Here is a 26,874-nt window from a genome sequence, read left to right on the forward strand (position 1 = left end):
CCTTCTCCTCATTTAAATTGGGACGTAATTCAATATTGGATTGGTGCGCTTTCAGACAACCAGATACGCAAACTGTTCTTACAGTGTATCCCAAATTTTCATTAGAGTAAACATGCAAGTTAGTATTTACTATCACATGCTTAGTCCTAACGTGACTACAAAAAAACAACAGGGATCGACATTTTGCATGCGGCGTTTGAATGAGCGTCTTTGTCATTCATCTGTCATGAGATAAACTGCTCTTGAAGAAGAGATAAGAGGAAATGACTGATGTTCGAGGACAGATGAAGGCAGCTTATGCATACACCTTTCCTATCTTACGATAACTGTGTCCTTGTGCTCTAATATATAGATACCGATGATTTCCACTATAACCTGTTGTTCTTCTGGGCACATTTCAGATGACCCCTGCAGTCCCCTCTATCTCGCAGTCATTGGTATTTCTGAAAACTGCTCTGGTAAGTATTCCCTACTTTTCTTGCAGAGCTCGTTTAACCTAAAATTTTTTAATTAAAAATCTTCACATCGGTCTTGCTGCTGTGACGTTTGCATTGTGAACGCTGAAGTACGGACATGCGAACTTGAGAACAATATGGTTGAACAGAGAACAATGTCCCTTATCGAAAAACATGGTCTGGCTGGACAAAACGCGGGCAATTTCTAGATGGGTGGATTGCATTATGAACCATTTTTTGTCTCACTATACTTCGAAATATCGGAAGTTGCGCTTGCTCATCTTCGCTATGAAACCGTAAAGCGGCCAAAACGGCGCATCATACAAAAGTACGTAACTGTTTTTCGTTTTTCTGCTGCGCTTTCGGGACGCAACATTGCAGAGCTATCGGTGTTGTAGTGACAGTACAGTGAGGTATCGATATTGAGCAGCAGAACACCGGAAGTTCAGGGCCCATTGGTTGCCTTTCATGGCCACGTAGTTAGAGTCTTTATACAAGCGGGGATGTTTACCAGCCAGGTGCGCGACGCTGATGAGTGCTAACTGCATATGGATGTTCTTCAAGGAACCGTAACTGAGAAGGACATCGCAGTCGTCAACAGCGTTTTATGCAAAAATAAGTATGTGCATTGCAGATGTGGCTGAGAAAACAGGAAGTAGAGAAGCAACCCTGCGTATAGAGCAGAGTGAGCTGTCAAGCGCCAGGAAATGACAAGACAGCTATGCAAAGCTAAGCCACCTCTAGACAGAGAAGTTTTACTCCATAAGGGTTCAGCAAGTTGTTTTTTCAAACGCAGTGCATCGAAAGGGCTAAGCTATTTATCACGTCGCTGGTAATGGCTGGCGTTGGCATCTGACCGATGATTTTCACAGAACAATCAATAACAGATTGCTTTGTCCCAGCAACGTCAAGTAACCTTCAGCGGCGAAACTGCTGACAATGATGCAGTTGAAGGCGTATGCTCTCAAGCATAGGCATTCATGCTTGAATGCAACTCACTCTTAAAGGCGTTGTGCGTAGGAAAGCAGAACGAAAATGCGATAAGGAGCAGTACGTAATGAAGTATGCCCTGTAGTGACCTCGACGAGTTTTTCGTGCCTCTAGTGCGCAGAGCAGAGTAAACAAACCTTCCGGCCACGTCCGCTACGATAGTAGTGTTAGCTATCGATGCTAATCCAGGCAGGAGGAACATCCATAGCCTACACCCTACATGTCAAGACTGCCTAATTTTGCGCTCATAATTCGCGGATTGAAAGCTGTGTACTATGTTTGCTAAGTACGGTACTTAGAGCGGAAAGTTATTTCTTAAGAATGATGTCAGTAACCATCCGATCTCGACAGTGCCTATCCAGAAATCGTGACGTATTTTTAACTTCGTTTTATGATGAGGGAATTCCACCAAAGATTCGGAACTGCTTTCCACTGGAAAACGAATTTCAGAACTCCATAGACTGCAACGCAACGCAGTGTAAATGCAGTGTAAAGGCAAGAAAAATGTAGTTTTAGAGCTCTATTTTTACAATCTAAAAAGTATGCACAAGTTGTGATGACAAGTTTTTACCTGTAAAGCGAATGGGTTGAAAGCAAATATTTTTCTCATTGTCTGCTCATAACGCATCCATACCCATATAGGCATTTTAATGCATTCGAAATAGAACACCACCGCATTTAAGTATTGTAGTTACTCGTATATATCCATTCATTTTCAATATTAACTTCATTACGCCAGTAAAGAGCTTTGTCATCAATATTCACACTCTTACTCAAATTGACCTCAATGGCTGATATTTCTGATGCACTGATATGTCAGTGTATCACCCAGTGAGATGATGCACTTCGGCAAAATCTCTCAGTGCCTTTCGGGGTGGCCTTAAGAACCCACAATGCACACAGTAGCATGCAAAAATTTCTCTCAAAATTATGTTCGATGTTGGTTGGCATAGTTGAAAACACCATATGATGCACGAACGGGCAATGTAACGAGCTACAGACGACAGGACAGGCAATTTAGTACCGCGGCGCGGTCATGTGTTTTCCTACACTGAATGTACCACCATAAAACAGCAAAGAGGATAACTGTTATATTCATTTTTTCTTATTCTATGCTCTTTTATAGTTCCTGTGGAACCAGTGAACAGCACGTGTTCGCTGAGCGGACGAGTTGGATATCGCCTAACTGTTGACCGTAAGTTCAGTTTAACGACTGGTCTTTCTTGTCGCTCAGTGCTGCTTATTTGTCTCTCGTGGTAATGAAAAGTAAAATGAAATCCCTAAAGCAGCTGTCAATTTGTGGCTGCATGAATGGAGAAGGCATCGCTTTGAAATCGCCGATTTTAATTATAAACCCTTTTTAATTATAAACCCAGCGTTTCGGGCCCGCTTTGGCCTCGCAACTTTGGGTTTAAATTAAGAAAATTTTGTTTGGAGATGAATCTCAATGCATTACAAAGTATCAACCCCAACCAGGCAGTCAAATTCTGACGAAAATTTTTAGTTGCGGGCCTTTTTCAGGCATTGTTTTCTGTCTCCTGTTCGGTAATTTGCAAGTGCCCAACGATCAGGTCAAAGCATTAAGGCGTGCGCTCCATCGATGTATGCCTCACTCTGCCTAGGTGGTTCAGGAAAGGATCAATGCGCTGGACAGAAATAGCTGGCGACAGTCTTGAAAGTAAACACCGAAACACGCTGACTGAGTTCTGAGGACTCAAGAAAAATTTCAAGTCCCGTGGACGCGTGCTACAATATGGGTACAAAGTTGAGAATTTCGAGGCACGTTGTGCTGGCTCTGTTAAAGAATGGCAAGATGAGAAGAGAGAAATGATGTGCCTCGTGCAAGTGCCTGAAATGAGAGCTTAATTTAGCCTTGATATTAGTTTTCCACCCACAGCACCCTCAGGCTAAAACATTATCAGCTTTAATGTTCGCCACTATAACCATCAATATATCCGCAAGTCTCCAATCAGGCTTTCATTTTTTTTATTAGCTTTGTTGCTATCGTTAAAATTGTTCCCCATTGATTTTCTATGACACTTGTAACTGCTTGACGCGAGTGATGGAAAAACTGCAAAAGAAAGATTTTGCTGCGCATCGGAGGAATCGACCATTAACTTCAATATTTCAGAAGAGCTGAGGATTAGGCGAGTTGGTGGTGATCCGCGTGCATCACAGAAGACAATGATGAATGTAGTTTTCAGAACAGGTGTGGGATTAGTACTGCGTCCTTCATGGAACTGTTGGTGTTTTACCTCAACAACGCGTATGTAGTGTGGGACGGCCAGATTTGTGTGCAAAAATCTGGGGTCTGCATAGGGTCTAAGGTAGCCCCCATTCTAAGTAACATTTTTCTGGGCAGAGTTGACAGACTAGTGGAGGAAGAGCTGGCCCGAAGTGGCACTCGCGTTTTCCGCTATGTCGATGATTTTTTGGTACTAGCGAATTCTCCAAGCCCTGGTTGCGTGTCTCACGTCCTTGATGTTTTTGCCCGCAATGGGTCAGGACTAGAGTTTACACATGAAGTGCCTCAACAGGGATCCTTGCAGTTTCTAGATTTCAAATTAACCTTTTAACCGAATCATGTCTGTTGGGAGTACTCCCCTCGGAGCGCGAAACCGTTGCTCAACTATGGCTCCTTCCATTCTAAACTTGTAAAAACAGGTATCGTTAAGAGCCGCCCAGGTATGGCTGTGAATAAATCATGCCACCATAGGATGGGAAACAGCCTCCTCACGCAGGCAAGCAGGTGCAGGGATGCAGGGTACCCGGAGGCCCTTATCGTGTCCAGTGCTGAAAAGATGTCAAAAAAGGTGAAGGCATCCGGCCACTCCTCAGAACTTAATACTGGGTCTAAAGAAAGGAATGTGGCTATTGTGCCGTACATTCACGCCCTATCTCACAGGATTAAGCGAGTAGGGGCCCGATACGGAGTAAGCCTGCTTTTTTCTGCTCCCAATAAACCAGCAAAAGTAGGGGCTGCAGTGCAGAGGAAATGCGAGGGGAAGGATAGTAAGAACGTTTGCAAAATTAAGCATGGAAACAACTACGTTGCCTGTAAGAAGGGAGTGGTGCATCTTATCCCTTTGTCTTACGGCCGTGTGTGCATCGGCCAGACGGGCCGTTGTATCAACATTCGCCTCACAGAACACGCCAATTCGGTCAGCAGCAAAGATAATAGAAATGTAGCACAACACTGCCTCACGTGTGATTGTGTTCCGCATTTTGTTGACACGGAAGTGTTGTTTGTACATCACGATCAGCACACGAGGGAGATCGCGGAATCATTCCACATCATCAGGAAGGACGAGGGATGCGTAAGCAAATCCTCGATAAGCTTGTCAGGGAGGGAAATGAGCTTGCTTCATTCTTGGTAGGGAGGGTGAGGTAATGGCACACGTTCTTGAAGAATGATTGCAGTTTCTTTGTTTTCTCTAGTTTTACGCATGTGAGTGGCAGCACTGTTTCTGGGTTAGACAAGACGCCTTTGCGCATGTTTTGTGCAAATGTATAAATTGACTGCCTACATGTGAATAAAATTCTGTTGTAAGTTCAGCGCCGTCAGTCTGTTTCACCTTGTCCTCTGTCCGTGTTCTTAAGCGCGGATTTTTTTACGATGGTTCAATATTTCCCTAACACTACCTCACAATATTTGAATATTCAAAATTTCTGCCCAAGATTGTTGGACATATCCCGGGAGAATGTATGATTTTCCCCTTTTTGCGATCTGCTAAACTTGTACAAAAACTCTCTTATGTGAGCTCGTGGTCGCACTTTACTGCGCATGTTGTAATGTGCTTGAGAAGGTAGTACTTTTCGAGTGATTTACATAAAAATTATTTCTCGTATGAAGGGTGCCAAGGCGACAACAGAAGAAAAAAGGCACTTAGGTACACTTTCTAGGGCATTTTCGTACTAAGCGTTCTTTCTAGTGTCATCATCTCAAAGCCCTTCCTTCTAGAACAATGCCTCCTTCATTCCTTTTTCTACCGCCCTATTAACAGGCATCCTTTGCTACAGCCGCCATCAAGAATATCCCCTCGCCTAAACCACACTCATCCCATAGCTCCCATGAAAGGCCGCACATCAGCTATGAATGATTCATTCTTTCCAGATGCAATAGCCAAATGGAATGCCCTGCCTGATAATATTGCTTCTTGCACAGATCGAGCAATTTTCCGCACTGAATTAGCGAATCACCTGTGTCTTACGTGATGTATTCGGCTTCATCAAATAATCTGATCTTGTGTTACCGTCTCCTTTAAAGGTTTTTTTTGCTCTGTTTCGTTTCATTGCTTTTTTGTTTTTGTTTTTGTTGAGCTGGTATCATATGTTGTTACACACGGTTCTTGCCCCTGCCTTATGTAATGCCCACGGGCCCTTAAGGCTTCAATAAATGAAATGAAATGAAATGAAATGAAATGAAACCAACTCACCCAAGAGTCTTCCGTTAGGTCCGAAGTACTGTGGGCAATTCTTGCTCCCTCAATCGCGGTTTTCAGACCTTCACATAATCGTTTTAAAAACTCTGCCTACTAGTCACTGCGTCTTCGGAGCGATAAGAGACATGAGGACAGTCTTAATGGCACCAAAGCCTTGTGTGTTTACAATTCTACTAGTTGCACAAAGAAAATGCCTGGAAACGACATGTTATTTCACTTGTTTTTGCTTGTCTTGTAATCTGTTTTCAGATATCAACAATACACTGGCAGTTGGGACTTGACAATGTCGGTGTTGCACTCCTGACTATTTATAATCATAGTCATTCACCTCACCAACTGCTCTTTCGAAGCGTGTCCACCTGTCTCCACAGTTGTCGATATAGTCGCAATCGACGTCAAGAAATCTTCTCAATAAAAGCATTTTTTTCTCTCTGAATTTCCTAACGGCGCTTTTCTCTTATAAACAACTGGTGCATGAAGCATGCGGCTTCTGTACATTCAGAACCTTAACACAGGATATTGTAGAAGTAACGCGTATCCTTGCAATTGAGGATTACTTGCCTAATGTGTTTGTACAGCACAGGATTCGAACTCTGCTACATGTCTCGACGTCTGAGCGATTCTTCCTGGAGTGTTTTTTTATGAATAACGGACGCCTTCCTACGATACTTCTGTCAGCGAGTCAAAACCGCCGGGGAGGGGAGGGTGTGGCGTCAAGTTGAAAAACGGAATCTCAACTGAAACTTGGCCTAATGGGAGTGCGCATCAAATATTTACATGTCATACAAATTATAAATAACTGAAAAATACGTTCGTTATAAAGGCTACATTGAAGAGACTATGCGTACAAACTAGCGTTTGGCATTACGAGCCTTTCGTGCGTGGTGAGGTCCTCCAAGAACAGTGACACCAATGCATATCACAAAAAGCGAACATCACGAAATCTGCAAATGTCAGCAGTTGCAACCATATGAATGTGAAAACCACCCACGAAACGCATGATCCGCACAAGGCCAAGCGACTGGATACTTCGCACCAGCTTGTGGCTCGGGCCTTGTGAAACCGAGCTGGAAGAAATCCGTTCTGAGAGTGCAGTAATTTCTTTGGTTGTAATACAGTGGCTTTCCCTGCCACAAGAAAAGCATCCCGTTTCACATCATTGTCGGTCCTGGCATCATAACCTTGAATGAACTGGAGGCCATGTTCTTGCCGCATCGGGAACGCACGCAAACGCGATCCGCAACTTTTATCGGGACATACAATTAAATATAGCATACCACCCAGCGCCGTGTAAGTCACGGTCAGCCGTGCAGTCGAAACACACGGCTGCCCTCGTCACTGCGTTGTCCATGCAGAGGCGCCACTCATTACGCAAGCTCAGTGGCCCTAAGTCCGACCGGTAGCCAGACAACGCTGAAAGGTTTGCTGGCCGGCTACAAGGCGAGATCTGAGGCAGACGCCCGATTAAAGAGCCATCTGATTAGACGGATACGCTGGCCCATACCTCTTGCATTCTTCCACACGGACTCCTCCTGTTACTTCGTGCATCCCTTTCTGCTGGGCGAGTTAGGCAAGCGGAAAGTGAACACTCGACAACTGGCGCTCATGACTGCCGGGAACAAATAAATCCGGTCAAGACAGTTCGACGCAAACAGCAGAACAAGGATGCTAGACAAGTGCCCAGTTTATTACTTTGAAAGTGTGACGGCCACTATTTGGAAATGATAATGAAACCTATCTACATTTTTACTCCTACGATTAATATTTCCGTCTTTGGAATTAGTTTCTTGAAAACGCTCCCTATTTAATTTTTTTATTCGCGTTTGAATCGCCCAATTTTTGGCCAGCGCTGCCTAAACAAAGGTTTGCATCTATTTAACCCTCGGGTTTTCTTTGCGTTTTCTTTCTTGTTTTTTGCATAGCCTGCTTTTTTCTGCTGAGCGCCGCAACAACTTTACTCTAAAATGTGTCTAACATGACACGATGACGAACATTCTCTTGGCTCCAAGCGAACTATATTTTCAGGAGTGTAGCTGTAGGCCAGTTTGTAGCTCATAACAGCGACGGATAACCTCAAAAGACATGGGACGGAGACCTTGTGTTGTCTCCGCTTCCCTCCCGTGTCTTGTGAAGTTATTCGTCACTATTACAACTTCGTTTTGCCGTGTTTCAAGTTTGAAGCCTCAAAAGTTGGACAGTTCCCGCAACATGCACCGGAGCTACATCGGGATGAATGGATATATAAAAAGTACCAGACTGTTCTCGAGTAGCTCGAATAACGAGTGTTGCAGTGCGGAAAACCACAGCGTAAGTAAAAATTGCATCGCGCTCCCTTTGTAACCTGGTCAACCGCCTCCAATTAGAACCTAGAGCTCCACATCGTTGACCGGTTGACAGACACAAATGTTCTGAAATAGCGGGTCGGCCGGGTATTTTCTTTCTTGCTGGCTACGAGGCGACTTCGAATTATTACAAGCGCGTCGAGACGCGGAGTATTCGAGTGGTTGCAAATCTTTACCATGATGGTTTTCTGCCCTTGTCAAACTAGTGAAGGCGATGTTCTTATCTCATAGCCGTTTCCACATCGAACAAAAGCGTTGCTATCAATGACCAAGAAACCTGGGATTTGTGAAGAGACAAGAAGTAAATGCACTACTTACTTCAGTCCTCTTTAAGCTATTGAACATGAATTGACACTAAAAGCGTTATCTTGAAACGATATCTTCTTGAAGAACAAACAACAGCGCAACAACAGGGACAAGAGAAAAGGCGGGACGGCAAGACGGTACCATTTCGCTCAACTCGCCGTTTACTGATATCTGCTTGCTTAGGTGCGGTGAATTTTAACACATTGCTCAGAAGCTATAAAGCAATTCTAATCTACGCACCCTCGCGCATGAAGCAGAGCTTACACACTGAAAGTGGCTAAATAGACCGCGTTTTTACCGTGCTTCCTCAGGCTAGACTTAAACGCTTGTGTGGCAGGCTGAACCGTAGTTCAGTTGACTTGAATGTTTTAAAGCTGTTTGAAACAATTATTTATTTCCTTTGGTGAGCTATATAGGGGATAAAATGCAAGTCATTCAGGCCAGGCAAAAGATGTCACGTAAAACCTAGCTACTAATGCTGTATTTCGTTGAGTTTGCAATGAAATCTGTAATGCGGTCTACAGTCGCGGTTTCATCAAATTGGTTAAAACTAATTCCACCAAGTCTGGTGACAAGCAAGTTTTTTTTTTCGTTGCTTTCTTTAAAAGAAGTCGAGATTCTGCAAAAAAAATTCATCCCGCTTGCCTCGTGGATTCATGTTTTCTTGTAATTTGTAAGCGCCCCTCTAAATCCGCGCATTTTGTTTCATTATGCCGCTACCGCCATCCAATACTCAAGGCAAAGCGGTAGCTTCGCATAATTCCTGCTTTGTAAAATCTTTGACAGAAAACCATTTCTGGTATCCCTGATATGTGTCAACGGAGCTTAGTGCAACATACCACCCACATAAAACTGCTTTTGTCAGACCACTCTTCCTTTGTATCTGATTTTAGACGTGTTTTTTCCTCATTAACACTATTGTTTAGGAACCAACAATACTCCGGAAATCTAAGCAGGCGCATGTTTACAGCTGTGTGGTATGTGGAAGTGATACTGCGGCCGTTCAAATGATTTCTGTTGGCAGGGCTTCGAAATACAGAATTAGTGAAATAAGGTTACTGCCTATGTGAACTGCACACCCCGAACCGAAGAAGGTAAAAGCCAAGGCACTTCAGTGACCCCAAGGTCAAAAGATTTTTTTTTACTGTGGTAGCACTCAAGCCCACATTGACGGTAAAAAGCGGTTTGTCTTCGTGATCGTTCTGGCATGTGGTCCATCTGCTTCGCTGCATCTGGTTGCACCCGAGACTATGGTTACTGGGCAGCTAACAGGCATTTACCACCTGCAATGGTGGGCAGGTTGTGGTGGCGCCATGAGGTCACGAGACCTAGCCGGGAGGTGAACCACCGGCTTCTCCGCTCACACCGCCGACGACGGTCGACACCGGCGTAGCCGGATTTTCTGCAGCCGTCACTGATATGCGCGTATAGAACGAGTGCAGTAAACATCCTGTCATGTATCTACTCTGCTTCATCCATGCCATGCAAACACACACAACGCACAAGTTACACTAAATAAACCACTTTATTCACATAGCATTGTCATGAATAACAAGGCGTAACCACTATAAACAACATGAAATCAATATAAACACTGCAGAACAAATACCACACTCCTCATTCGCATCTCGCGTAACTACATAAATCGACCATCATTTCGTTTTTTAGATCGAGGGTGTCCATATATCAGACGCGTGCTCAAGACGTGGTGTGAACAGACATGAAAAAAACGAAGACGAATAGAAAAAGAAAGGAGAACAAAAACTCCAATGACGTGCGTCACCTACGACGCAGTGTAGAATTCCCGTCTCGAGTTCATGCAGCACGGCAGGGCGGGTGTGCGTCAGTAGCGCTATTCAATTGCGATCTGACACTAAGGTCCACGTTTTGTAAAGCGATTCCAATATGATTCAACGCATGATACTTACAGGAAACGCGAGGATGATGAAAGCTACCACTTAATCATGCAGTTCAATATCGCCTATTTATGTCTACGTGCGCCAGAACGAGGCAGCGCTAACCCGTGAGAAAGCCACGTGCCTTGTCGACGCCTACCTACCGTTGCAAGCCGAAAGAAAAACTTCCTGTTTACTGGTTTTACCCCTCAAAGAAACGTGTGATAATTTTTACTCATTTGAAGGAAATATTTAATTACGCCGACTTTTCGATGTCACGAAGATGAACTTTCTGCACAGCCTGCATGACTGTCTCTTTGTGCCTCTATTTTTTCTGTTATGAGAACAGCCATGAATGCAAACAGTGCAACTGAAGCCAGGTTATTACCGTAGTTACTCGCCCTTTCTGCGAGTGAGGCCGTCCCCATTTATCTACGTAGAAAGATACATAAGGCGCCACCTACAAGCTTTTCCCCTCTTTTTATTTGGCTAAGATCGTACTTATACGTGACTCGTTGTTAATAAAACGCAGTGATGTCATCCAGCTGGCGAGTCTGCCTTCCCAACTGTCACGAGGGACTGATCATTTCATAATGCAGTTTATCAGACCACAGCGAGCACCACGCTAAGCGGTGCCCGAATACTGCACATTTGTTTAATCTAACGCGCTGCGCCTTTCTCGCAGGCTTATCTCTATGCAATCTATCTTTTTACGTTTTTCATTCCCGCAAGAACAACTACCTTAAACGGTAACCACTCAAAGAAAGTATGCAAATAAGTTTGCCAAGAGTCGTCCTTCTCTGTACTTGCTCGCACGTGAAAGCATCGATTTCTTTTAAAGATATGCGATGAAACCCCTCGAGAATCCCTCCAATGCCTGCAGAATTGTCCATGTTTCATTTCTCATTTCCTTGACGCCAAAGACAGGTCGCGGAACAAAAGAGCTGTTTTTCTGCGTGTTATCGGCGAGACTTAGAGAAGAAGTCACGTTGCAGGGACTATTACGGTAAAGTATCAAGCTTGAAAGTGCAATACTAAAGGGTGCCAACAGACAAGAACGCTTAATGCGAGATACATGGAATAGTGAAGTTCCTCTGAAGAATCGAATGCGACATTCTAGGAATGATTCCTGGTACCTCGTAAGCCTCTGTTTCATACCCCGCTAGCTGCCACGTTCACAGCCTACATTAACGCAGGCTATCGGCGACAGATAAACGCAGGTGTAGGAGTTATAGCGGTTAGAAGCCAGCGCAACATCTTTCTCAATACTGGTGAATAGAATGGTGTTTCGAATACCATCTCTTTATGAGGGGACACACCACCATCGATGCATTACTTTTCAGTGAGCATTTGAGCACTATTGACAAGCTACCGACCTTATCGCTGTGATAGCTTCAGCGTTAGGTGACCTCTAGGCGACATCCATGCCCTTATAAAAATGGTCTATCACAGTCTATGGACATCTTATAGACTCTATTGCCTTCCTATAGATATTTCTTTTAGTTTATTCATAGTCTATAGACTCTCTATAGACAACAGTCGACTGCAAGTGCATGGCCATAAATCAATAGATTGTGTATGGACTGTCTATAGTATTTTATTGCATACAGACTGTTCTCTAGGATCTGTTCTCTAGACAGTCTGTAGATATTTTAGACAGAAGTCTATGGCAAGTTCTATAGACTGCCTAAAAAAATTGTAAGGGCATGCTGAAAAATTGCAAACCACTTTAGATTTTTTAACAGCATCTCTCAGTCGAACAAAAAGTTCGCCTCTTCACCAATCCTCTTTGTACCCTCCTGTCGAGTTGGCTTGAGCGGAAATGCTAAGATCGAAGAGTCGACCTAGACCACGTGGTGTCATCAGTCTAGGTATCGAGTCTTGAATTACAGTGCAATACGACTTGAATTCCTCGAACTCTGACAGTACATTGTGTTCTAGCACATATTTTCGATAAATAAAAACATTCCTGCACGCTGCAAAAATGATTCCGCCGCTATGCGTTCGTCATCGGCATCTGCACAGAACAACAACCCCTAACGTTCGCATCTCGTTTCATTCTAGTTTAAGTGGCTCATGGCACGCAGACTGAACAAGGCCATACCAAATGGATCTGTATGCAACCGTTTTTCGCGTCTTTAAACAAGCAGGTACGAATTCATCAAAACAGCGGTGACCAACCAACTCACCCGTGTATCGTCACGGTTGTGATGAGCTCCACACAAAATGGTTCGTGAAATGTCGACGAGCGGAGGCATTTCAGAACTTGGAAGAGCGTCTTCACCGAATTGCGAATGATCTATCAAATCCCATTCCCCAGCTCTGATTTCAGATGGGCTGCACGTCTATTTGTAATACCACCAGTGGACTGACGAAGCATCTCCTCCCTCGAAGAAGTTCACTCAGATCGCCAACAATTGCGTATCATTTATCACCGCTGTGTTTCCCTTCTTCTATTTCGTGCCGTTTTACGCGCAGGTTTCTATTCAATATATATCAGTGCCAACTAGTCCCGTTAACCGTTCTTCTACCTAACTAACCATTGATAATCAGAATTACCATCCCGTCAACACATTCCGCCTTCCTCCCCGCGTAGCTCAGCTATGCTACAACGAGGTCCAGTCTGCCAGGTCCAGGCGCGACCTAAACGGAGCGGTGCTCAGGGCTTCGATGCGACTTGCGCCAATTTGCGTGTCTATGCACGTCTACGCAATAAGCATCCTCCGAACAAGTGGCCTGCGATCTGCTGGTGCCTAGCTGGTGGCCGAATAAGTGGAAGTCCGGCGGGTACCAAGCTTCGAGAAATTAAAGAGCGCGGAGAGAAATTTCTTGGCACGAGTGTGAGCACTGTTGGCGACGCACACGGCCCTGCCCCCTACCGGTAATATAGGTGATCAGGCAACGGAAGATTAGAGCAATGGGCGAAGACAGGAAACCAGCGTGTTGTACTAAAGTTCTCATTCAATTTTTGGCGGTACGCGCCTCCGTGCCAGCATACGAAGGTTAGCTTGTGAAATAGAGAAGCAGCACGTGTGCTTATACCTTTCTTCATAGAATATGTACCCTTGTATATAACGACAAATCTATAAGGGAGATGATCACAACTAGATACTGTATACTACAAGTAATAGTTTAGCAGCAGCAGTACCGGAAGAAGTGTTGTAGTGTGTCTTCCTCAACTTATGACGATGATGGCACCCATTCCGTATTCCGGGACAACCTCCCGACTAATGTAGTTTTAGCACAGCTGTCTTCGACTGTAAATCATAGAACATGCGCTTTTTTTTTTCTTGTTATTCTGATGGGTTTGGAAGCGAATTTTCATTACCCAGGCGAGTAGAAAACATGATCATCGCCTGAAGCAGCACTGGGAGGATGACGCCCACTGCATGCAGGACAAAGGAAGCAGAGCGCAATGCCCTATAAGTATCTCTGTCCTGTATGAGCCGCGGCCACTCTCCACCGCTAAACTTCAATATCTCACCTCTTCCGACCACCGATGGCTACATTTTACAGCGTTAGCTGTTACTAGCTCTCACCCAGGTCTTGCGGTGTCGTTTTCAGCGTTGGCATCCGCGCCGCAAGCAGCCGCGCTGACTGTTCAGCACGCAGTGACATCAGCCACGACGCGAAGAAGAAGAGAGAAAAAATTGTTTCCCCTTCTGCTGAGCCCGCTAAATCTGAATAACATTCGCGTTACTCACTCCTAACCATTCTGTGAATTTTTCCTTCCCTTCTTAGCCCCTAAAAGAGGAAGGAAAGTGCTCTATTACCATTACATATCGTCGCTAATATTTTCGCCGCATTACATGTCCGTCCAAAAACTTCGTTTAGTGATTAGTGACAAATGTGCAGACGCTTGGTGCGCGCGTGTGCGTGCGGGTGTGTATGTGCGTGCGTGTGCGTGTGTTGCGTGTGCGTGTGTGTGTGTGTGCGTGTCTGTGTGCGTGTGTGTGTGTGTTGGTTGGTTTGGTTTATGGGGTTTAACGTCCCAAAGCGACTAAGGCTATGACAGACGCCGTAATGAAGGGCTCCGGAAATTTCGACCACCTGGGGTTCTTTAACGTGCACTGACATCGCACAGTACACAGGCCTCTAGAATTTCTCCTCCAAAGAAATTCAACCGCCGCGGCCGGGATCGAACCCGCGTCTTTCGGGTCAGCAGCGGAGCACCATAATCACTGAGCCACCGTGGTGTGTGTGTGTGTGTGTGTGTGTGTGTGTGTGTGTGTGTGTGTGTGTGTGTGTGTGTGTGTGTGTGTGTGTGTGTGTGTGTGTGTGTGTGTGTGTGTGTGTGTGTGTGTGTGTGTGTGTGTGTGTGTGTGTGTGTGTGTGTGTGTTCTATTAGTCGATCTCCCATCATCCGTACCACGTTGTTTTGCTGTCTTTTTTTTTCTTATGAAGAAGGTTTTGTGAGCAAAGATTACAGGTGCGGCTCCGCGAACAATCACTTGTTCGTGGAATCCCTCATTAATTCAAAAATCGCATTAAGTTGCAGGATCAGGGCAGTGAATGGAATCGTTAAGTACGAATTTTAATATATACAACTCGGCTGCACCCCACTGCCTAAAAGCTGATGCCCTTGAAGGCAAGCTTGGGTGTTCTGTATGATAAGGTAAGGTACTTTCAATCTCCTGGTATGTGAAGTTGGAGGGTTCCCAGATTTCGTTGTTGCCCTTTCTCCCCGCATATTGTGCAATAGGTGCAATCAGTTGCATGTTCAGATGCGTTTCATTCTCGCTGTTGCAACCCTTATCGCTTACGCAGCAACGTGCGTTCCGGATACGGCCTAACATAAGTACTCTTAATAGATTAATCATACCAATTATACTTGGCAGCATGCTCAGGCAGCAATAATTGAGTTATATTCTCTGTTTCATTAAGAGGTGACACAAGTGTTGCCGTATTGACAGAAAAGAACACATCGCAGCAGAAAAAAGGCTGCTGTCTGCTCACATTTAGAGCCATGGCCCCGAAAGAGCCTACGCGGAGTTAATAAACAATTACATGGATGTTTGGCGCCGGCATCAGACAGTGATTTTTCTTCTGTTATTTTTTCTGCTAGATAGAGTACGATATCTACATCATGGTCGCTGATGTCACGCATTGCTTTCTTCAGAAAAAAAATTGTTTCTTAAGCATTCTTACTTTTTCCCCGTTGCATTAATCAAGCAGTGCGTTATAAATTATTCTATCATAGTTGAAAAAGAAATATATCTTCGCCTACACTCTCCGAATGTGTACACCCGGCCTTTTTTGTGTAGTATAGCGCGAACATCGAATAAACGGCTGTGCAGCGGCGTATGACGAAGTGAGGTGACGAAACGGTTGAGAACATTCGCGTGCGCGCAAATTGGTTGCCGTCTGCTGTTTCGCCGCTGCGCTTTGTTACAGAGCGCTCTAAGGACGTTTGTTCGATGTTCGCTTGACGCTGCTAAAGAATTGGGTGTGTGTACATTTCTGTCTTTGGACGTACAACTTGCTTTTGCACTAACTCGATCAAAGTGGGAGAGAACTAAGAGGAAGTAAAATGTCGTTTTGTGTCTCGTAATAAACAGGATTCTTGGTTAGAACGAAACCAGGCGAGCCACCTGCCTTGACGTACTGTTGTGGCCTGGCCAACCAGCAGGGAATTGGGAGGCTATAGATTGTGCAGCAAGGACCGGTGTGCAGAAAACTCTAATCGGTGTGTATAACAGTGGAATGAGTTACAAGCTGGTGGAACATGTCCCAGCAGAAAATCGAGCACGCATAATGACGCACAGGACACGAAAACAGAACTAAACTTTTCGCGGTGAGCATAATCTTCTTCCATAATCTAAGAATTTAAGTGTAGTTGTGCACACCTGCGTGAGTTCACTCGCCGAAGCGACAAGAAGGTGACCTGAGATCTCAACCATGTCGTGCAATGACCCGCAGGTGGTTGCATCAATTTTGGAGCCCTGCGCTTCGACATCTACAATAACCTGTAATGCCGGTGCATAGCCAGTAACCTGTAACTTTAAACCAGTAACATTTAAAGAAATTCTTTTGAATTTTCCTTGCTTACATTTTGTGTGTGGCCGCTTGCGGGCATGCGTGCGTGTGTGTATGTGTGTGAGGGGGGGGGGGGGTGCGTGAGCTAGCGTGCTTTTGATAGTAGAACAACAATTTGGTTACGTCACTGAGCAGTATTTAGAGGTATTTGTATAACGCACCGCACTGCTGCAAGGATCGCAAGATGGTTGTGAACACGTTTAAAACTCTGTTGCCGAATTACATTTAAAAAATGCTTTAAATTTTATTACCAATACAACTATAAAATACAGATCTGGGAACGACACAATTAAACAGCGCGTTTTCTGCCAATCACTTGAATGAAGTGTCGCATCAGTGAAAGCTTCAGTCAGGAGTGATAATAATAAGCACAGTATTAAATGATCTCAGAAAGAGTGTAAAGTGTATAACAGGCGCAGTAATTCTTCCATAATAGACCGATATTTAGTAATCAGAGAGATGTAGGGACGGCAACCATTTAAAATGAGAACTTTTAAGTGAGTTAAAAATCATCCACCGCATTTAGTGTCTCCAACGCGTGTTGTATAAACTAGACTTTTTCTTACTACCACCATACGCCTCCCCAAGAGTAAGGTTAGGAAACGTCCTTGAGCACGCTAGTCGGCTGGCCCAACAATCTTCCTTAATGTACCTGAGTAAGCTTTTAAAATCAAGTGCTTATGAATGTTTTTTTTTTCTAGGACAACCAATGCGAACTGACAGGTGTTATCAGAGGAACGGGCAAAGTGTAAGAGCATGTTGTTTTCTTACTCCTTTTTCTTACTTTTATGTTAATCTACGCTAATATGTGACCTTCATTTTCTAAACTGCGCTTCATTTTTTTTTATCGCAATGTTGTCTATACTCGTAATTTTCTTGCCGCTCCCACCGGCTTCAGTGGTACAGGATTGCCCGCGAGGCATTCGGTAAACAAGCAAACACACACAGCGTATGCGCAGACTCTGTCATGACTACTTTCTCTCTACCATCCACGCGTGTCTCTCAGAAATACGTGCATTTCTTATGCAGCACACGGCACTTGCACGGCCCAGAAGTGGTCTTCTACTGGTCGGCCGACCGCTCCCATACCTTCTCTCCCTACTGGTCGTCCGTCGTCTCTACTTTTTGCTTCGGCGCTTTATTTCTTGTTTATTTTTCTGCCGCATCACATCGGCGAGCATAAAAACGGCTCCCTGTCAAAAGAGTAGCGTCTTTGGAGCGTCGGAACCTGCCCACAAGCGTTCACTGCCAAGCGCGTTATACGTAAGCTCACAAGTTTCCTTTGGGTTAAAATTTCCTCGAATGTGCGTGCGTATACAGTTGTAAGCGATGAAAAAATGACCGAAAAATATACAGGCTAGCCGTGCCGCATGCCAGGAGAGCCGTGGCAAGTGAAGCATGAAGCCGGTAAAATAGTCAAATCCATTCACGTAGGCTACTGCGACTCGGCCAAATTCAGGCGAAGCCTCCTTCTAGGAAATTTTGAGCCACATGGGTTTTATGATTTAAAGCGCCATCTAACTTTAGGGTTATTTACGGATAATTCGTCGCCTCCATAAACGAACTCATTGAACACAAGTGTCACCACTCCTTTCTAATCTCCGATAAGCTTTGTCTGCGATATTTTTTTTTCTCACGCTTCAAACTTGCTATCAGAGTCGAAGTGCGATACAGGAGACTACAAACTCAGACGTGAGAACCCGAAGATAATAACTGAAGCATAGAAAATACTAACGAGATCACTCATCACTTTCTAAAAGCGGCCATCGCGTGTCTTATGTGATAACCAGCTAAGCAAGTACTTAATTTTCGCTCTGTTGTTGCTTTGTTTTGTTCTTGGCGTTTCAATTTTCCGAATCCCGTTTCATTGCTCCGCGACATTACGCAGCCGGTGATCGCTTTCTGCGGGCAAACCCGTCGTGTGTATTTGTTTCCACCGTTAAATCAGGGCGCGAAATGCATGTTTGAGTGTCCGTGTCCTGAGGCCCGCGACGGCGCCGGTGCTTCAGCTCGTTCTCCTTCGGCACTTCCTGTTGACACAGGTGTCGGCTGGGTCAAATAGCCGTCTCCGTGTTCCGGATCCCGTACCACGGCATGCAATCGAGAGTTAAACAATAAAGATCTCGGGTAAACGCGCACAAACACGAACGCCGTAACAGTAGTAGCAGGTGAACACATGCTTTCCAAGCAGGCAAAGAGGTCGCAAGCATATATACTGCGTTGTTTATCCAGACCACCAGCACATGGGGTTTCCCAATTTGACAGCCATAGTAGTAGTGGTACTTTCTTCCTCTATTTCTTTTTTTCCGTCTATCACTCTTTACCGCTAATTTTGCTTCTTTCTTTGTTCGCTTCTCTCTCTTTCTTGTTCCTCAATTTTCTTTTTCTTTTTTTTTTACCCGGCCAGCGTAGGTAAAAACACGCACTATGCGTACCCAAAAGCGCTGTCCCCTCAAGGCAAGTGAGAAGAAAGCTCAAACAAAAACGGAAAGAGATGGAGAGAAGGTTGAGTTGGAAAGTGTAAGGGAGTGAAACCGAGGAGAATGAGAGCGAAAGCCCATTGTCACGAACCACGTGCGCGTAACGATATAAGGCAGGCGCCGTAAAGCAAGGAGAGAGGACCATTTCCCGTTCGGCTCTCGCGTCTCGTCCGCAACGTTCTCCGCTATAGCATTGCCGTCATCGGAGACTCCGCATCGGCCGCCAGCGGCCTCCGGCACTCACAGTCAGCGGGTGTTGCGTACGTGGCGTACAGGTGCTCGTACGTCGCGGATAGCGGCTAAGTGGCGCACATTTCCTCTCTAGACAACCATCAACGGACGGCGAGTGTCCGCAGGCGTTCTACGACAGCAGCGGCGGCGGCTTCCCAGTAAAGGCTACGACGCGGCGAAAGCAACTGGTGTGACGGGTTGATCGCCGCAGCAAAATAAACGTGCGGCGCAGTTGAGACGCGAGGCCAGCCGACTGGAACGTTTGCCGAGTGTAAGACAGCGTTCTTTCTCCCTCTCTTTACCCTCGCTGCGACGCTTCAGCGCCGACTTCGTCGGGGCCAGACCGAGCCAGTAAGTCAGTCAGCGAAAGAAGCAAGAGGCAACCATGAAGCAGCTCCGTCCCAGCGCCCCGTCGGCGCTCCTGTTCCTCGTCGCGGCCGCCAGTACAGTCTTCGCGGTAGACGGCCAGAAGTGTGTGATGCGGGGCATCTGCGACATGGATGGCACCAGAGCTCCCTGTGTCTACGACGGTGAGCCCAAGGTTATCGAGAGTCCCTCAGCCCGCGCTACCCTGGAAGGCGTCTGCGGTGACATCCTCGGCAACCTGTCTGAGCCCCTCTGCTGCGACGCCAACCAGGCTGAGGACTTCGCCGAGAACCTGGAGTCTGCCAAGGCCATCGGTCTCGATAACTGCGCTGCATGCAGCGTCAACTTCCGCACGCTCATGTGCCAGATGCTTTGCTCACCCCGCCAGGCAGAGTTTATGCAGCTGCTGACGAGTGAAGTGAATGAGGACAAGGAGCGCCACGTAGCCACCATGAACTACTACGTCACACCCAAGTTTGTGAAAGGCATGTACGACTCGTGCAAGGACTCCAGGAGCAAGATTCCTTCTATCAGCCTCTTCAACTTCATGTGCGGTCGCTGGGGCTCTGAATGCACCTCGGAGCGCTGGCTCGGCTTCCTGGGAGCGACCACGGCTGACGGTGGACTGTCACCCATGAGCGTCAAGCACGTGCTGAGTGAAAAAGATCATTCTACGCCCGACGGACTTGTGTACAAGCCCCTTTCGGTCGAGCCGTACATCTGTAACCAGGATAGGGGTTCTGTAAAGGCGTGTTCTTGTGATAACTGCAAGGCGGCCTGCTCGTAGGAATCAGGTTCCCTCTGTGATCGGCTGGAGCTGGTCTCGTGCAGCCCGCGAAAGTCATTTTCTAGACTGCTTAGCTCTATTCCAACCAGAATTTTTGTTCCGTGGGCTTTATACAGCATTGTGTTCCGAACGAGTTCTGCACGCCAAGTGCTGTCTGTTTGCGATGTGTAAATGAAGCCCGACTATAACAGCATCTGGTCATGGGGCATTCGAGTACTAGTTGAAAAAATCATCCACCGTGAACCCAGGGAAGCGGCACTGACCTTGCGTTTTTTTCTCATCTGAAGTAAACCAAAGCAGCGCTTTTCATACTTTATAACTACCTTCTACGCCGAATTACCTTTTCTACTGCCAGTTAAGGTAATCATAATGCTGCCTCACCTTACGCGCTTGAAAAGATTTGCATGTGCTTCCTTTGCTCGCTCAGATTTCCATGTTACTGTGTGCCAGCTTGGAAGAGCATTTTTTAACTGATCACTCTTTATTAACATATGTACAGTTACCTTTACACAATTCATATCATTTTCCCCTCGTTCTTAAAAAATCCTGCCGTTACCGTGGTCAGCTGTGATTTGAAGATGTGAATAAAAACTTTCAGATATTCAACACTTGTTATAACTATTTTTTCACAATTACAGCAGCTGACAAAATGTGTCTCGACCTATCTTTTTCATTGTTAGGACAGCGAGACTTGCTCACGACGAACAATCGCTCGCATGCATGTGAAGAAGTTTTCGAGGTTTTGACTGTGTCTATACCAAAGGTATATACGTGGTTTCTACGGGAAATTATTGCCATTTTTAGAAAGTGTTTCTTCATATGTCTTCCGAATTCATATCTTGTGCCTTTAGGCTTCACCCTTGATATCGCACAGATTGTACCAACTTATTTTGCCTTTCTTAAGTCTGTGCAGAGGTTTTCGGACACTGTTCATTATCTTGAAATAACATCTTGTAGATTGTGTCTCTGTCCCGTAGCAGAAAAGCTTCATGGAAGGCCGTCTGGGCTCTAAGAAGGCGTCTGATACACGTGGAATTAGCCTTCCTGCGAAGTGCGAATATATGAGGTGTCGTTATAAATATATCGAGGAATGGCAATCTTGGGAAGCATGGAAACTTAGCTCTGCCTTAAATGGTCAGCGACTTCCAATTAAGACTTGATCTTTTGTCTAACATGCCAATACAGATTTCTCACGGAAAAATTTCTGTACTTAACAAACAACAAGTATTGCTGCCATTTTCAATTTCCTTCCTTGGATTTCCTTGTGGGAATGTTATGACACTGTAGCGTATTCAGCACTTCGCACGTTCTCAGGATCTCACGCAAATACCAAGGATCCATTTCCTGTGGTCAATATACCTGCGAACTGCGGTTCAATCGCTAAATAATCTATTACCCTTCTTCAAGCAGATCGTTTTCGCTTACCATATCTTCAAGCTACCTCACTTAAAGAAAGGCACTTGTTGGTAACGATGCACTGATACAAGGAAACAGCCAAATAAAATATGGACCTCCGGAAAGAACACCGACATAATGTCATTTCAGCGCGCCAGGTGTCCAACAGATATCCAGTGTCACCAAGGCCAGCTGATCGGCCAGCTGAATAAAGGATTGCCACTTAGAGCCTGTTACTTGTTCCTTCTGCTAGTTCGTTGCTTATCTACGTTGTCTTTCATTATCAAAAGCTTCAAGCTAGGCTGTACTTTCCAAGTGAAATGGTATTTTGCCTACACGTCAAGAAACACCTGAACACTGAGGACACAAAGCATACCTGGAAATGAAACTAACGTGTACCTGGAACTTCAGTTTGTGTCTTCCTTCCATCGATTTCGCGGTAAAACGGTACGCCGCAGTCACACTCTAATTTCATTCCGATTGCACCTCGCATTCTCCCAGGCCTTAGATAATGTTTTAATCTAGTTTTCGTCGACAGCAGTCGCTCGATTCTGATATGTTTTATGACATACGGGGATCGATAAAATGACTAGTTCCAGGGCCTCCAGAACGTTCTCTCACAAACCAATGTCGCTCCATAAATCAGCATGTATAATTAGTTTGCAAGGACAACGTGGAGGTTCAGAAAAACTGCGAACTTCTCAGTGAGCCCTCTCTTTTGTGCAGCTATAGCGCAGCTCTTTCGAACACTGCACAGTTTGAGAACATTGAAAGCTGCACTCTTGTCTTTGAAGGGAAAATGTTTAGTGTTGCTGAAATAGTCGGACTTCCTTCAGACGCGTTCATAGCTGCCTGCATGTTGTTCCGCTTTTGATGAGTATGGAAAGCAAGGGCTTATTATACCAGAGAAGCCTAAGAGGTATGAAGTACTTAGAAAGGAAGAAAATATTATTTTATTTAAATTCTGTGCCAAATAAAGTTGCGAAAGTAAAATTCTCAAAGTAAACCCGAAGACCGAAACTAACATGGTCTAAAGTGTCTGAGGAGGGCACTGTCATGAAGACTGTTGTGTCTTTGAAAGGCGGAGCGAACAACTCGTTATAGTTCTCCGTTGTGCCGGGAGAGCTTGAGAAAGTATTTGTGCTGTACAATTGAGTGGTTATTTTATCTATGTACTCTGGTCATCTAAATTAAATGCGTTGTTCCTTTTCTGTCAAAGAGGAGCTGTCATAATAGAGTACTGTTGCTTGTCAAAAGCAGCTTAGACAATATCCCAAGTTGTGCATTGAGATTAAAGTGCTAAAATATTTCCCTAGCTGACGGAAAAGTATGAGCAGAAGTCTTAATGTTCAATGTCGGTTAGTGTGCTGTAAGAAGCAACAACGTGAAACTGGTCGACTCTAGAGACGATCTTTTTCTTCACAAGTGACATTTATTTTAATGTTCAAATGTCGAACTTGCGAAGAACATTTTTCTGGAGTTTAGTGGTTTTGCGGGCCGTCTTACTTTTCATGTCCATTGCATAAACAGAGAAATCACAGAAAAACTTTACAGAGGTAAAAACACCCGCACGATGCAAGTACTCTCTACCATACACCACAGGCGCAGAGGATTTGTATAGCTGCTTTCACAGGCTGTGAACATCAACAGCAACATCCACGTGGCTTCTCGAAAGCATGAAAGAGGACATCTTTTATCTCGATGTGTTGTGTTTCGTCAGCTCGAAGTGTTAGTAGATCCTATGTCGTGTAGACGACATGTTCACAGAAATAGTTTTGACGCGAACGATGAAAATCTCGCGGAGGTCTTGTTTAATAACTGTGACCTTGCTGCCAGCTGATTTTCTTGGGGCGAATACTTTTACCATGAGCCGCTTTATATTCCTTAGATCCCTGGTCTCATAAATAAATGAATTAATAATTAAGTAAATCAAATATAGAGGCTCTAAGTGCAGACGGGGAGGCTTCTAGAATAATTTTCGCAAATATGCACAGTCAGTCGCACTTTGTGGGCGCATTGTTGTCTCACCCGGTAAAAAAAGAAAAATGAGCGTCAGACGTCCTTTGAACACGGTCTAGCATTCCGAAAACGAACTGGCGCACACGGAAGCGGCCCCACACACACGCTATTTACATACTGCCGCTTTGTCTGCGGGCGTCCTGGACGTGCGCCAGCAGGCCGTCCTGCGCGTTTAGCGCTTCCCTTTTCCTCCTCGAGGTCTTCGTCGTGCATACGATTGTCAGACACGCACACGCCCTTCGCATGAGCCACGTGACCGCTCTCTCGCGCGTGACGACCTTCGGAGCGCCGAGCCTCGAATAGCTCACCGACCGTTGCCACTAAGTGCACCATCCCAAGCGGCAGTGTACTGTCTTCTAATGAGAAAAAGAAGTAAGAATGCATGCCGACATGCGTTCCCCGAAGCCATGCAGTGCACCTGTGGGGACGATAAATAGTCGTACAACCTGAATACTTATTTTGCACCATGGCAGAAAAGAGGCAACATTTGCATTTCAGCAAGGTCGAATGCACTTCGCACGTGTTAGCTGCGTGGAGGGTACATGTTTGTAAATCATGCCGCGTACTGCCGCGAGCCTGTAATAACTCGTATTTGCGAGTGGCTGCTGCCCATGGAATATTCCAGACTGTGGACTTCGCTAACCTGAACCGAGCGTCCACGGGGAGAACTTTCAAGCTCCTCAGCCCGCTTTGGATCGAGGTATTGACTTCTAGGGCTGTTCCGCAACCCTGGTACCCTCTTCCAGAACGTCGTCACACCCAAGTCCCCCGAAAGTCGTCTGTACCTGGATAACATGAGCGATGAAATACACATTTCCTAGAGTGCCGAATACTGAGCCAACATGGATTAAACATCTCTTTGAACAGCAGGTTGAGGCGTGGCTTTTCAGTGGCGGCAGAGTAAGCACCGGCGCCTTCTACCTCGCGAACATCCCCGCTGCAGCTGTCGTTCAATAGTAAAAGTTGTTTTCTGCATGAAGATGAGAAGAACTAAAGGTTGGTAGGATATAGATAAAACGAAGAAAATTGGGAAAAGAAGCCAGACAAAGCAGGGACACTCACCAGGCGTATATACATTTCGTGACCGTGAACACAATATAGATGTCACACCGAGAGTGGAATATCGTGAACAAAAAAAAGCCTTGTAGACGGGCAATCAAGCGTGTTGCCTTTAGGTCCGGGGGGACAAAAAATGCTGTGGTGCTTTTTGTGTAGAACATGGTGATACTTATTACTTCTGCAAATTATTCCCCTTACTAACTTGATTGCTGACATGAACTACCATTCTTACGTTGCCAGTTTGCGCTGGTTTTCTCACGCTGTGTTTTGAGGTTTGTGTTATTGATTGTTGACCTGCCTACCCACTAGTTGTTTTTCGTGTGTGTTTGTGATGCATTTTTATTTTCTAGACAGAACGGACAATTCTTCTGATTTCCCACATTCGGATGCCTCATGAAAAGCTAGCAGTGCCCAAAGTAAATTAGTAATAGAAGGAACACACAGTAAAAGCCAAACCATTAATTTGGTTGTCTTGCAAGATTGAAAACGTCTTTTTGCAGCTTTTTTTTGTGCAGAAACCAGGTAAATCTCAAGCTAAAGCAAAAAAAAATGTGAAATGCAACGCGAATAAACTTGCGGTGGACCATCTTTCCCGCTCTTGGCCCAAGGCTAATGCGCCAACTCTTCCATTAGAATATGTATAACACGGGTATTGGTATGTTGGGTTTAACGTCCTGTCGTCGCACATGGGTTAAGAGACGCCATAGTGGAGGCGGCTAGGCAGCAATCTCGAACATCTCTGATTAAGACAAAGCGGCTCTACCGGATGTCGGCACAGAGCGTCATTAATTGGCGTTCTCAAGGCGGCGAACAAATTTGAAGCACTCACATTGCTTTTCTGCACAAATTTACGAACAACCATGCCATAAATTCAGTCATTAAATAACGCAGATAACGCTCACAAAAACAACGAACAGCGTGAAGCATACATGAGCACACTCTCGCCCTTTCCGAGCCCCTCTCTTGCAGCAGGTGAATTCAATAGGCGCTGTTACAAGGGACACGAAAGAAGCATTTATCACCGAGAGGACTGGAGTTTAAAAGATTCCCACCAGTCAATTCATACTCATGGCGTCCTTACCGAAAAAGTCGATTAGTGTAGCGGTGTATCGTGAACCCTGGAATCCACGCCCTAAAACCAGTGTCGGCGTGCGCATTTCAGTTCGAAAATTGGACAGTGATGACGACACCCGTATTTCTTTTTTCGGTGTTTTCTAGCTTATAAAGGCTTCGTTTTCAGTGAGATTGGTCTCTTTGTGATTAAAACGCGGTAGCCTGTCGATATAGGAAAACTTGTATTTGCCTCAGCACCCCTTTTATAATTTCGTGTCACAGGAAGTTTCAACTGCCGATCAAGAGAACGGGAGTTAGCTTTCCAGCTGATGTTGGAATGGGCAGTGGTCGGCTACGTTCACAAAGCTGTTTTCCGGAACCCAGTTCAGCATCTCGATCGCTTGATCACGCCGTGAGCGACCCATTATTGCACAAAAAAGACGTGCAAGCATTCGTTTCATCGTTAAGCGCGCATTTCATCCTTAAATTATTAAATTAGGTTGTCGTCTCGCAAAATATACCGGGCTTGTCCGTAACGAAATTTACTGATTTCTCGAGAGGGTCGTGACGCTGCCAGATTTGGAAATCGGAGGGCTAGAATGCTCGAACACTTTCCACTGGATTATTATACGAGATTATACTAACTCGACCCTCTAATCCACCTCAATCCTCCCACTAATGCACCGAAATTTAAGGGGGGGGGGGGGGGGGCATAGTTCCAAAATTTTCGGGGTGGACCCCTCTTCTTCCTGTGTTGTGTTCGCGCTGCTGATAAATATGGGTCGCAACCAACTAGCACGACAGATGGTGTTTTTCGGGGTCGTTTGAAATTTTAGGGGGTGAACCAACTTCCAAGTGTATTTCGCATTTTCTGGTCTAAGAATGTGGTTAAGAATGCCCTCAAGTTTTTTAATGAACCGCATTTTCTACTCGAGTTTTTACCGCGGAAATCCACCAGAGGTACCCTGTTTGGTGTCAACGCTTTGCAGCAGCAGTTTTTCTCAAGCTGCTCTCTGTC

General features: G+C 45.3%; 2 protein-coding genes across 2 annotated transcripts in view; both read left to right on the forward strand.

Moving 5' to 3' along the window:
- Nucleotides 1-2,705, forward strand: part of LOC149343422 (uncharacterized) — a 67,243-nt gene extending 64,538 nt beyond the window's left edge. The window contains exons 29-30 of the mRNA XM_089546964.1: nucleotides 402-458; nucleotides 2,572-2,705. Of these exons, the coding sequence (XP_089403090.1) occupies nucleotides 402-458; nucleotides 2,572-2,705 (191 nt within the window). The remainder of the gene's footprint in view (nucleotides 1-401; nucleotides 459-2,571) is intronic.
- A 16,364-nt stretch (nucleotides 2,706-19,069) lies between these two features.
- On the forward strand, nucleotides 19,070-20,936 carry LOC149343423 (NPC intracellular cholesterol transporter 1-like). Its single transcript, XM_089545908.1, has one exon. It carries the CDS (start codon nucleotides 19,563-19,565, stop codon nucleotides 20,328-20,330), a length of 768 nt encoding a protein of 255 aa, XP_089402034.1. The 5' UTR covers nucleotides 19,070-19,562; the 3' UTR covers nucleotides 20,331-20,936.
- Nucleotides 20,937-26,874: the final 5,938 nt, after the last annotated feature.

Source organism: Amblyomma mixtum, chromosome 5 (assembly GCF_055824585.1).
Source record: "Amblyomma mixtum isolate Tamu chromosome 5, ASM5582458v1, whole genome shotgun sequence".
Classification (NCBI taxonomy): domain Eukaryota; kingdom Metazoa; phylum Arthropoda; class Arachnida; order Ixodida; family Ixodidae; genus Amblyomma; species Amblyomma mixtum.

Coding starts and splice junctions, on each gene's coding strand:
- LOC149343423 (XM_089545908.1), top strand. CDS start 19,563: ATGAAGCAGCTCCGTCCCAGCGCCCCGTCGGCGCTCCTGTTCCTCGTC.